Genomic DNA, 13,116 nt, shown 5'->3' with positions numbered 1-13,116 from the left:
TAATAACTTGTGATGCTTTGGCTGAAATTAGGAGCCTGAAATATTTAAATATGTATTTATTTTTTGTAAGTATTCTTGGAATCATGGGTAAGGATAACCCATGGGTTACCCGTTACCCGTATGGGTAAGGGTATGGGAAAAAAACTCTTACTCTTACACGGGTATGGGTAAATTAACGGGTAAAATATTTTCTCGTGGGTAAAGGTATGGGTGCCATGTACCCAGCGGGTAATTACCATTGCCATCTGTGCCTGTGGCTCTCTTTGCATCCGAAGGTCCGCCCACCACATTCACAATCACACAGCAACACGGGAGACGGGACAAAGAAGCGGAACAATCTGGTTTCGCAGACCGCAGGAAGCCAGGAACCCACTCCACGCCACGGGTAGCCATCCATCCTCCATTCGTTGATTTATATACGCGCACAGGGCAGCGCATCCCAATCCAAAAGCCAAGCGAGCGAGTTCCCAGTTCCGCTGCTCCAATTCCACTCGGCATGGCTCCGCAGGTACGGGCTGGATCGTCTCTAGGGGGGCCTCGATGCGTTTCCGTTGTGCCTTGTGCCATTGTTTTCCTTGTGCTCATTTGCTTTCAATATTAGGCGTGGGTCGTGGCGGAGAACGGCGAGGACCTCCAACGACCCAGGGAATTCGTGCCTCTTTCTGAGCTCGAAGGTAAGGTGCTCATGTGGACTCTTTGCTTGCTTCGTTTGTTGGATTCCTGGTGATTTCGTATATTTGGTACCCCGTATCCCTCCTAAACCTAAAGTTCAACAGACCCAATCTGCGGCTTGCTCCTTATTGATTTGTCGGACATTGTCCTTTCGTTACGAGGATATATCCAAGGCTTTTCGTACTGCGAAATTGTTGAGCCTTTCTGTTTTGATGCAAACACACCTGTTTGAAGACGGAAGTCGTATGCAATTAGTTCATCAGACGGTTTCGATATATTTCCGTACGTTTGGGTTTCAGTGGACTTAGGTGTTCTTAGATCAACAGAGACTTATTAGTTGCACTTTGCGGTCAAATTCTGATTCGATCAGCATCATCAATGCTTCCTGGAAATTTCGATTCTTTAGACAGATCTTCATTTTTGTGCTGCAAATATGTATGCCTCCTGTTGTAGTGGTCTTTGACCTCAACCATCTGTTCTGCAATTGCTCTCAGCAAATAAACTTGGGGCATGAATTTAGTCAAGCATATTTTTGCAGCCATAACTGCAAAATTCTACTGTACTTTGTGAAAGTTTGTTAGCTAGTCAGATTCCAGACAAGGGCAAATTAAAGTGACATCCTTGGTTCCTGACTTATGTTGCCATTAAGATGTCAAATTAGTATTAAATCTGACTACTACATCAGCTACCCACAAGCAGGGTGTTCAGAAACTCCAATAAGGCCTTGTTGTGGACCTGCTTTGTTATGCAACTAAGCAACGTAGATGGCCTGTTTTGCAGATGTTGGCGTGTTGTATTGGCATTTGGACCCTAAGAAATCTGAAAGCGAGGAGGAGCTAGCGAAAATCCGCAAAGACAGAGGATACAGTTACATGGTTTGTAGTAACTAGTCTCCCATAATCCCAATTGCTTTCTGAATCTCTTATGCTGTGTTCTGCACGTCTTGTGTATGATATATTACCTGACTATGTGTTGTTTCTGAAGGATCTTATTGAGATATGTCCCGACAAACTGGAAAACTATGAGGAGAAGGTGAAGAACTTCTTCCGTGAGCACATGCATCCTGACGAGGAGATCCGCTATTGCTTGGAGGGCAGTGGGTACTTTGATGTCCGTGACAAAGATGACAAGTGGATTCGGATCTGGATAAAGGAAGGAGACATGATCATCCTACCAGCTGGAATTTATCATCGATTCACCCTTGACAGTGCCAAATACACGAAGGTACCAACATGATCTTAGCTTACAAGCCGGTTCAGACTATATATATGAAAGTCACCCGACCCAAAGGGGTGTCAGGGTGTGGTGTTCCCAATATCATTGTCCTCGTTTATTTTACACTTAGGATTGTAGGAGCTACTAATTGGATCAAATGGTGATCTCTTTGCGACACAATCATGAATACAACTCATGATATCCATTTCATGAACTGAGGCAAGGACACCATGATTGAACAATTAAGAACAGGCCATTTGTAGTGGTAGCAAAAAAAATCATGCTGTGACTCCCTAAAGGCCAAATGAAGTTCAGTTGGTAGAAATAATTGCAAATCAAGGTTGTATGTGGTAGTTATGCTTTTTTTTAATTAAGAACTTTGATGGGCTGTATTTTTAAATTTTCTTTATAGAGATAAGCTATTTTATTACATTTCTTAATATTAAATTCTGGTGTTTTTACATGTGCAGCTCATGAGGCTTTTCATTGGGGTACCTGTTTGGACAGCATTTAACCGGCCTCAGGAGGACCATCCGGCGAGGCAGGAGTATGTCAAGAATGTGAGTGCGGGCACTGGATTTGCTCTTGCAGCACACTGAATCTGTTTCTGCCTTTCCGGTTTATACAAATATATGATCACTTGGATTCATGTACATCATAGTATCAACATATGGTTATGACAAAAGCGTGTTGTATAATCAGGAGTCATGAAACCTTGATGCATGTTCAGGAGTCGTGAAACCTTGATGCATGTATGCGTATAAAACTGCAAATTATGGGAACGCACAGTATGTGGTCTTTCCTTACGGTGATTTTTCTGGTATAGTCTTTGCGTTCTTGTGGTTGCAGCAATGGGGTCTTGTGTAAACTACGTACTTAAAACGTACTATCTGGAAGGCTGGAACACATCAGCCTGGCAGCTAAATCAGAAAAGGGCAAGACAAGTTTGATGGACAGATAAAATTGGACGAAAATGCTCCTAGATAGGGAGTGTACACGTGTGTTTGTGAGGGCATATTTAGAATTTCCCAAGTGACAATCCCACAAGGTTAGCTGGTTGGAGATGCAAGTGTTTAAGGTTTGGGCTTTGGTTCTCTCTCTCTTTGCCTCTGGCTTTGACTCTAGCAGCAACTTCGATGCGAAGTTAGAGAGGCTTTCTTTTTTCCTTTTGCATGCCACAGGAGGCGGAGCTGTTTTTTTACTAGAAACTAGAGTTGTAATATATGGAGTAAAGTCCACTATTGGTCTCTAAACTTGTATTGTTGTGTCATCTGATTTCTAAACTTTCAAATCGACTGTTTAGATCCTTGAACTTGTTCGACTGTGTTAGTCCCTAAATTTGTTCAGCCGTGTCATCCTAGTTCCTAAAATTATAAATCACTTGTTTAAATCCTCAAATTTGTTCACTTATGTCGTTCCGGTCTTTAAACTTAGTTTTGAGTCTCATCTGGATTAAAACAAAACAATCCAAAAACGTTATATCAAAAAAATAATTCATAACATTTTCATATGAACTCGAATGAAGACAAACTTTATATTAAAGTTATAGCTCTCAATGCGACTTACAACTTTGTAGTTGAAAAATATTTATTTGAAGTCATTTAGTGTCACAAAGTTTAATTTTTAATTTTTAATTTCAAAATCTATAAACTTACAAAAAATATTTTGGGACCCTAAATGATTTTAATTTTAAACTTTTCAACTACAAAGTTGTAGATCGCGTTGGTGGCTACAATTTTGATATAAAGTTTATCTTCATTTGAGTTCATAGGAAAAAGTTATAAGTTCTTTTTCGATATAGAGTTTTTAGATAATCGCCATGTTTTGATCCAGATGACACTTAAAACAAGTTTAGGGACCGGGGTGACACAACTAAACAAGTTTGATGACTTATATATGAGATTTTCAAGTTTAGGGACCAGGATGACACAAACTAAACAAGTTTAGGTACCTAAATGATCGTTTTATGAGTTTAGGGACCAGGATGACATACTCGAACAAGTTTAGGGATCGGTAATGGACTTTCCTCTAATTTATGGCTCCTCTCTCCATCTCTGGCTGGAGCACTTGGGCAAGAGCCGTTGAGTGGTTTTTTTATAAATCCTGGACCTTTGGTCCCTATTTTAACCCTACACATGAGTTTTTTTTTAAAACAAAATCAAATAACATTTTAAGGCCCCTTTGGAACACAAGATTTAAAAATATATAAGAATAAAAAAACATAAGAATAAGATGGGGGTACATATGCATAACAAAGAAATGAAAACCACAAAGTTTGTAGAAATATGTGTTTGGATGAACTCCGGATAAAACACAGAAACAAGAAACAATAATGTTTGAGTGTCTTGTTCGTTTGGCTGATAAAACATGACGAAAAATACTGTTGGCTGATTTGTTGTGAGAAAAAACCATTGTTAAATATTTTCTCTACGAACAATTCCTATAAATAGTATGTAATTGATTTTTGAGGAATCTGGAGAGACCGAAGTCCCTACAAGTACCTCAATTGGGCCTTGTTTAGTTCTGAAAATTTTTTGGATTTTAGTAGTGTAGCATTTTCATTTGTATTTGACAAACATTGTCCAATTATGGATTAACTAGGCTCAAAAGATTCATCTCGTGATTTATAGATAAACTGTTCAATTAGTTTTTGTTTTCGTCTATATTTAATACTTCATGCATATACTGCAAGATTCGATGTGACAGGGAATCTTAAAAAGTTTTTGATTTTTTGGGTGAACTAAACAAGGCCTAGGAATGGAAGTTTTTCATACAATCTAAGGCCTTGTTTTAGTTCTTAAAAAAAGTTACAAAAAATTTTAGATTCCCTATCACATCGAATCTTACGACGCTTGAAACATTAAATATCAATAAAAATAATAACTAATTATACAGTTACCTGTAATTTATGAGATGAATCTTTTAAGTCTAATTAATCTATAATTAGACAATATTTATCAAATAGAAATAAAAATAATACATCATTGTAAAATTTATTTTTTTGACTAAACAAGTCCGGTTTTCTTCGCTCGCGACTGCGCCATACGTCCAGGTTCAGTGCACCGCGACGCCTTCCGCTCTCCGCGGGAGGCGACGAGGAGCGCGGCGTGGATCTTGCGTTGCGTAGCTGCCGACCGCGCGCATCTTGCCGCTTTGCAACCGGGAGAGAGCCGTACCACACTTGGGCTACTTGACACTCCGTTCTGCAAAAAAAAAAACAAATGGCCGCGTTATCCCAGAAAGAATATTAGAAAATCTCAGCACGGTCCTTGGAAGAATCGAATTTTCAGTATTCTCCTTGGGCCTAGATGCACAAATCCCAGCCGAAGCCACCGTATTAGTAGTACTAACAGTTCTTCCTGAGATTTCGAGTTCGAGGGGAGGAGGTCCGAGTTTATTTCCCGATACGAAAGGAGAGCACGAATCAAGGACCGAGTTTCAAGTTCCAACATGGAAACCGAGTTCCAGGTACTGGAAACGCAACCTCTTCCCCTTAATTCCTTCTTCATAGTAGTTGTGTTTCGACTTTCAAGATGCCGCCGCCTTGTTTCAAGAAATTTGGATGGATTTCTTTGTTTGTTCTCATATCGGAGAGGAGAACTGCTCCTTTTCCTTTACTGCGGGCTATTCTTGAGATTTGTGGCCTTGGGGGTAGAGTCAGGGCTCAGCAAGGAATAGATTTCTTTTGAGCTCGGAGGAGAGGAGGGCCCAGTTGCTACTTGCTAGCAGAGGTGAAGAGGGATTTCTTTGAGATAATTGGGAATGACACCAATAGGCTTTGCGGATCGTACGCAGGTGGGATACCTGTTTTAGACACACTAATTTCATCGAGATTCGCTGGGTTGATGCTCGAAACAAGCGGGGTTTTGCCCTGATAAATTAATCGGTGAACTAGATGTTTCATCAGATTGAAGCTGTGATCTCTAATTTGGTTTGGAATGGATCACATCTTTTCGACCGCGTACGGCGTACCTGTGCGTTTCACATCAGCAATTTTTATTTGGTCTTTGATTATCTGTATGACTATTAAGTATTAACTACCTAATCACTTAGGGCTACTTTGGCAGCCACAGGGTGATTAACCCAGGGAAATGATCAGGTGGGAGGGAATTTTTTGGACAAGGCAATCCCCGTCCACGCTGGGGGGATATCCCCGCATGGGGTAACTTCCCCATTGCTATTTGGAAGCTTTCCCAGGGTGTTGGTTTATAACTGTTGACTTAGACAAACCAGCAATATGTATACATGAAGGATCATCCGATGATACATATGTTTTATAAAAACATAAAATGCAAGTGAATAGGAAAGTGAGTAACATAAAAAAATGCTAAACAAGGGGTAGCAATTCAAGGATATAACAAATAGCTCAAAAAATAAAAAAACCTGTCACATTCAAACTAAGCATGCTGTCCAAATGAGAACGTTAGATTCTTTCTGAAACCAAAACCTGAAGACCGCGAAACTTAAATTTAACCAACAAAAATATATGACAACATTTGTCTGTACTTTATGAAAATTGTACTGGACAAAATATATCACATGTCTCTCTATTCAAATACATAGATAGTTAAAATATGATATAAACTGAGACTATCTGCAATAACCATTAACTAATTAAAAACTTGACACTTTTGCAGCTTCCTCAATCTTGCAGATGATTTCTTTGGATCAAAATCTTCATGTAAACCTTATTTCTCTGTTAAACTCCTGCAGATACATTGAGTAAAAATTAGAGTAGAGACTACATAATAGTAATGCTGCAAAATCATATCATGATAACCATATATTGAATGGAAATCCTAAATTGAGAATGCTCAGAACTAACATTCTAATCACAGGCATATAGAACTAGAATTAGCTTGCAACATCCTTTGTATTTGTGTAATTGACTTTTACTTTCAGAATTCAGAGGAAAACCAAGTGCAACCACACAACAGTCAATGTCCTTAAAAAACATGATGATTTAAGCTATCGCACATTGCAATTCAAAAGTTCCAGGTTCCTAAGCCTTAGATGGTTTTCAGAAAAGCTCAATGGAAAAGAATTTTGCTGAATTACTTACACAACAAGATGTAGCAAGAATGTCAGACTGAATGTTTATCAATGGATTGATTATAATGTCTGAGTTGCTATCTGGATGCTAATCTAAATAGAAGGTTATCATTATAAAATCAAGGAATTGTTAATAGAAATTAGATGGAAAGGAGAAACGCCTGCTTATCAAACCACCTCTGCTCGACACAGAGGCCTCATCATTGGACACGCTGCTCACTTGGGCATCGATGGCTGCTCCAACTCCTGGACGCTTGCTGCCTGCTATCTAGGAGGAACACCTTCTTCAGTCAGCACTTGAAGATGGCCGGTTGGTGTAGCTTGACACAGGGATCAGGACACATGTGGCATATTAGATTACAGTAGGTAGATGGCAGCGGCGGCTTCTGGGTTTCAAACTACAGCATAGTCAGTAATTCTTTTTGCTTTGTATGTAATCATGATGTTTTGACCATATTTGGAGGACAACCAAATAAGTTTTTCTTAAATACTTAGCAAATTTCCGAAACAAAAGTTATTGACTATAAGATGTGGTCCAGCTTAAAATAAAGCTCAGATAAACATTTGGTGAAAATCCAATTTTATGTGATGTTTAAATTTCAATATTTTGAGAAGATGTAAAAGTTACTTGCAATTTGCGAAGCTAAAAATAGTTAAATTGTTCAAGGTTTGGTGTTCATTGTAAAGAAATTTTATTTATGAACTTATGTCAATAGTTCACCCTAAATTGGAACTATGTATGGCGGGCGCTATCAAATAATGTACTCCTTGCTGATCAAAGATCTAATATTAATAATAATTTGAACCAAACAAAAATGCTAAAGAAAGTTGTTTGATATATCTCTGCAACTTAGCTCTGAACTATGAAGTTCATATCTAAAAATATTTTTTAGCAAGTAACCTTTGAGCTCCTTGATCTACCAGTTCAAAGACTAATTCATATATGTGCTTTAACAAGTAAGGTAGAGATACAGATGACAGATCAGGAATAGAGCAGTTTTGCTTAAGGTTGTACGGACCACATGCATATAGGATTGGAAGAAATTTTATATGGCAGAGTTAAAGTTTGACTGACAAACTGCAAGTATGAACCCTATACTTGCAACTCTAAAAGCAAATTTGACATTCAGTTTGGAAGCTAAGTGTGAAAGCAGTTTTAGGAATAACATTTCTGGAAATTTTGAACAAATCTATAGTATCAATCTTGGTATATCAAATGGCCTTGTTCATGTTAACTAACATATCAGGATCAATAGTTTTGAAGCCCTTCAAATTTGCCAAGAGACAACAGTTTGCTAACTCGGAAGCTAAATCTTGAATTCTTAATTCTATACCAAATTTACCAAACCTTAGGACCTTTATATCTTATAACAAACAGTTGATAATTCTATTTTGATCCTTAAACCAATATAGTGGCTCACTGGACCACAAATAACTTTTGCTAAGGCTGACTAAATCATTTACACATGAAATCAAAAGATCAGAGAGCTAACTGAGTGAGATTATGACTGAACTCGTTCAGTTAGCAACAGCAGTCTGCTTTGCCACGCTGCCGCTTCACCTGCTCACCGCTGAGCACCACCGCTAAAACGCGCCTCCCTTGCTCTCTCGACATGCAGCTGCTTTGTTCCTCCAAGTAAACACACAAACAACCGGTTGCTGTCCAAATCTGGATCTAACAAGGGCCAGTGAGTGGAACAGAGAGAAGAAGAAACCCTAGCAGATGCAGGGAGGTGCGGATGGAGGAGGAGGTTTGAGACTCACTATGCGGAGGCGGAGGTGTTGCCATGCTGGTAGAGGAGACGCAGCGGAGGTGACGGCATAGGAGATGATCCATGGTGACGACGGCGGAATGGGCAGTCTCAGTCGAGGTGGAATCGGGGAGAAGAAATGACGCACGATACGTTGCGATTGCCACTCGCGAGACAACGGGCAGGGAAGCGCTCCCGGCCTGATGACTCGTGGCTTCCTGCCTCGTGGAAAACAAAGGGATTGGGGCTGCATTCCGTGTTTCGTGAGCTTCCAAACGGCGCGAGGAATTGGCCCAGGGGAGCTTGCCCCGCGTTTTCCTGGCCCAGGGAATCTGCATGGAACCCGGCGGGATTTTGTACTGCCAAAGGAGGCCTTATAGGGTTTTTCTGTACGACCTCACTATCATTTACTACTTTGTTTCACTGGTTCCTTAACACTTGGAGGCTTGGAGGATCCCCCAAGAATGCTATCCATTGACCTCCTTTGGTTTAGTTTAGTCTAACAACTATTCAACCAAACAATACTTAGTAGTTTTTTCGGCATCCTTCCCACTTCTTGTTGTTCCTTCCTTTCTGCAGCCTTGATTAATGAGAATATGTAATTATGTCTGTTTAATGCAAAATCACATAGTGCAAGACCTTGAATTTCTTTCCACAAGGAAACTTGTGAAGTCAAGATAATTTACTATCCTGTGGTGCTGCAATTTATGAAAATTAACTATTTGATGTCCTGTAGGTCAATATTCCAGAAGTGTTCATGTTTTTCTTTTTCATCTCCATTCTCTGTTTTTTTTTTTTTTTTTTTGCTGTAGTAGCATAAGCAAAATAGTGGTTTCTTTCTTGATCTACACTTACACTTACAGTGAACCTTATAGGGATATGGCTAACAGTGGTTTCACTTCCAATTTGAATGCTTTTGTTTGTCTTCTCTTGTTGAGGATCATAAATTCTTAAAATGTCTGTCTATTCTGTTAAAGGATCAGGAACAACTAGGTAAATTGTGAAAAAGAAAGATCAGCTATTGAAATTGGTAATCAGTAAAGAGAAACCTTTTTTAACATTTGAGTATTTGACTATGACAACCAAATTTCAAGTCGTTGTTTCTGGTAAAAGTACAAATTAGGAACCTCGTGATGTAGGCTCTTTCATGTTTCACATACAGAAAACAAAGGTTCATAGACCTGTTACTTCATATCAGTTGCCTTGCCATTTCCATCATTATGCCGATAGATATGTTCAATTGCATTACTTCTACGACTAACCTTAGATCAACTTGCACATTGTTATTCCCAGCAATGATTATCTGTATTGTCACCTGTCTTTGATTGTTGCACTTATAAGCTTATTCCTTTTATTTTCCTTCAATAGGATGGTAAGCAGGAGGTTATTGAAGCATGGTACATGGACGATAGTGAAGAAGACCAGAGGCTTCCTCATCACCGTGATCCCAAAGAATTCATTCCTCTTGATAAGCTTTCAGGTATGTACATCGGCAGCTCAACTTATTAACTATAGCTTGTGCTGTGCTTGTACTCTTGTACAAGGGGCGTATATTTAATTCCCTGCCTGTACAAGTTAAAACAATTGCATATTTTTTATCTAGAACTGGGAATCATCAGCTGGCGCCTGAATCCTGACAACTGGGAGAATGATGAGAACCTCAAGAAAATCCGTGAAGCCAGAGGGTACTCTTACATGGTTTGTCTGTACTCCTTGATTTGCAATGATGGTTTATTATGTTTTGTTTGAGTCTCGTACTGTTTGGTATTAGTAAAGTCAAATATAAGAAATATAATAGGCAATCATTGATTGGCTATTTACAGGACATTTGTGATGTATGCCCAGAGAAGCTGCCAAATTATGAGATTAAGATAAAGAATTTCTTTGAAGAGCACCTGCATACTGATGAAGAAATACGCTATTGCCTTGAAGGGAGTGGTATGTATCTTGTTATGTTTGACCATATTACAATGTGAATATTTTGAGAAGCAAAGATTATGTTTTCTAGGATACTTTGATGTGAGGGACGAAAATGACCAGTGGATCCGTGTAGCAGTGAAGAAAGGAGGCATGATTGTTCTTCCTGCAGGGATGTATCACCGCTTCACATTGGACAATGAGAACTATATCAAGGTACACACGTGTTATTGCACTGTTTTTTGTTGGATAATAGCCTTAGTTGTGTTGGTGGTTGATCTTGGCCCCAGAAATGCATGGTGGCCTGACCTCTGGAGCCGCGGTGGAGGCTGTGGTGTTGATGTAGTAGAGGCGATGCACAGGGAGAGCAGGTGTTGTGTGAGGAAGTGAACGAGAAGATATGATTTAGAGATAACTTGCTTGATCTATTCTGCGACAACTCCTTAATAGATAAGATTGCCGAACTAGCTAACTCACGTGCTCATAGCACAGGCCTAGCCCTCTGCTTGCGCTGCTGTAGACCTTATGGCATGTGACACTAAGTATTGAACTTACCAGGCTATAGGATCAGATTTATCTGATATGTTAGTGAGAAAATGGATTGCACATATCATTTTTGTTGTCATTGAGCAGTGACTGTTCTGGAATTCCTTTGAAACTGATACATATTTATGAACTTTGATTCACATGCCTCCATTTGAGTTTCTGCACTGAAAGCATTGTGTTATAATTATAATGTATGGACTCCCAAAATTTTGGGTGAAAACACGATCATATGTGTGGCTTTAAAAAGGGATTCACATGCACCACTTTGAACTTGCATGCCTTTGTACTTGATTCAAATTTGAATGCCTGAATCACTTATATTGCTAAGAAAGTAACATCATCACCGAATAATCTGCAAATTTTACTTTGTTACTAGAATGATGTGCACTATTTACTTGAAGCTACAACCTTCATCTTTTCTACAATGTTGTGTAACATTAACTTTAGAATCCGCGTGCATTGTTACTGGAGTTGTGCTACTGCGATCATCACAAGCATGTTTTTGCAGGCAATGCGTCTCTTTGTTGGCGAGCCTGTTTGGACGCCGTACAACCGTCCCCATGATCATCTGCCAGCGAGGTAAACCCTTGAGTTCCATTATCATCACGGTTCTATCTTGGATCTCTCATGATGACCTGTTCCTTATGGAGTCGTTGCATCCCTTCAGAAAGGAGTATCTGGACAAGCTCCTCAAGCCAGAAGGCCAAGCTGTTGAAGCTCGTTGAGACAATTTGAAAGCTACCTGTTGGCCTCTTTCCACCCTGCGTCCTGTGTCGTATAACCTGAATAAGATGTTGTATGTCCCTAATCTAGTACTAGTGTCCTGGCCAATTTGAAGTGAACACTGTAACTACTGTCTATCAGGATCAGGTGAGGTCATCTGGCTTAAATACCTGCAATATATATACTGTAAACATATATCTAATAAATAGAAACGGGTGCATCTTTCTATGAAGTATTGAAGTGGATGAAGGTGCGTTTTACCAAAACAGTTTGTAACTTTATTCTAATAAAGCTTCCTCTTGGAAATGCTTGTGCACACTAATTTCCCTCGAGTTCTGTATTGATTGCTGATATTTTTTTTCTCAATTCCTATGAAATTCATGTCTTCTCTTGTTATCTCCAACAACTTGGTATTTCAACATGCTATCCTACCAAATTTGCTAAAAGCATAAAAATCCTCCTCCAACAACTCCTTATCTCAACTTGCTAAATTTTTCAAGTTGCTATCCAGAGGTTTCTACTGCCGAGATTTGGCAAGTTGCTATCCGAGCGCAACTTGTTGGAGACATATATTCTTTTACCAAGTGAGCAGGTCTCATTTGTTATCCTCTATTTTTACCAAATGAGAATAACAATTTATTGAAGACACATCCTTTTTTCTTTTGCTAAACAAATTAGCAACTTGCTATAACTCAAGATTTGATAAGTGAATTTTACCAAGTTGTTGGAGATGGTCGGCAGGTTGCTTGACCTTAGCTTGCCTGATCGGGGAAGAATTGTTGCGTTTAGTTTCCTTAACAGTTGCCAGCTAGCTTGGCGATCGGGATTTCAAGATTTTTTTTCTTTGCCAGGCCAAGTGAGCCAAATCCCCTCACTGCCAAGTGGGAAGGCGACGGGAGGGTCTGGGGCCGCTTTGGATCCTACTGTGATGTAGAGCATCCCAACCCCAATCGTTTTGTATAATTTGTTTAGCAAATGAGAAAGTTTGTCAAGTCTCAAATAAATATAGCAAAGGTGAAAAGAGACAATCTTCAATGATTTGTATTAATTACTTGGCAAAAAAAAAATCTGGCGGCGGGAGGAAAGAGTAGTCGTGCGACCACGCGCGGGAGCGACGGATTTCGCGCGAGGGACGCAATGCCAAGCGCGGAGGGGCTTGGCATATATGGGAGTCTTTCCCCTTTATTTGCCAAGTTAACAAATTTGCAAAGTCCAATTACCCAAACCGCTGGATATGTGT

General features: G+C 39.5%; 2 protein-coding genes across 3 annotated transcripts; both read left to right on the top strand.

Annotated features, from left to right (window-relative positions):
• On the top strand, positions 253–2,710 carry LOC110431801 (1,2-dihydroxy-3-keto-5-methylthiopentene dioxygenase 4-like). The gene is made up of 5 exons (XM_021451414.1): positions 253–508; positions 602–674; positions 1,453–1,547; positions 1,657–1,896; positions 2,358–2,710. The coding sequence occupies exons 1-5, from the start codon at positions 497–499 to the stop codon at positions 2,484–2,486; spliced, it is 549 nt and encodes a 182-aa protein (XP_021307089.1). The 5' UTR covers positions 253–496; the 3' UTR covers positions 2,487–2,710.
• LOC8059441 (1,2-dihydroxy-3-keto-5-methylthiopentene dioxygenase 1) lies at positions 4,926–12,198 on the top strand. 2 transcript variants are annotated; one of them, XM_021451413.1, is made up of 7 exons: positions 4,926–5,355; positions 10,059–10,170; positions 10,294–10,388; positions 10,514–10,628; positions 10,699–10,823; positions 11,662–11,732; positions 11,821–12,198. In XM_021451413.1, exons 1-7 carry the CDS (start codon positions 5,338–5,340, stop codon positions 11,876–11,878), a joined length of 594 nt encoding a protein of 197 aa, XP_021307088.1. In that variant the 5' UTR covers positions 4,926–5,337; the 3' UTR covers positions 11,879–12,198. The 2 variants fall into 2 exon arrangements, 1 of the variants encoding a protein (XP_021307088.1); XR_002449266.1 differs by having other exon boundaries at positions 5,085–5,355; positions 10,699–11,732.

This window comes from Sorghum bicolor, chromosome 1 (genome assembly GCF_000003195.3).
Source record: "Sorghum bicolor cultivar BTx623 chromosome 1, Sorghum_bicolor_NCBIv3, whole genome shotgun sequence".
NCBI classification, from domain to species: domain Eukaryota; kingdom Viridiplantae; phylum Streptophyta; class Magnoliopsida; order Poales; family Poaceae; genus Sorghum; species Sorghum bicolor.
The sequence above is the reverse complement of the archived record's forward strand: the minus strand, read 5'-3'. Positions and strand labels throughout refer to the sequence as shown.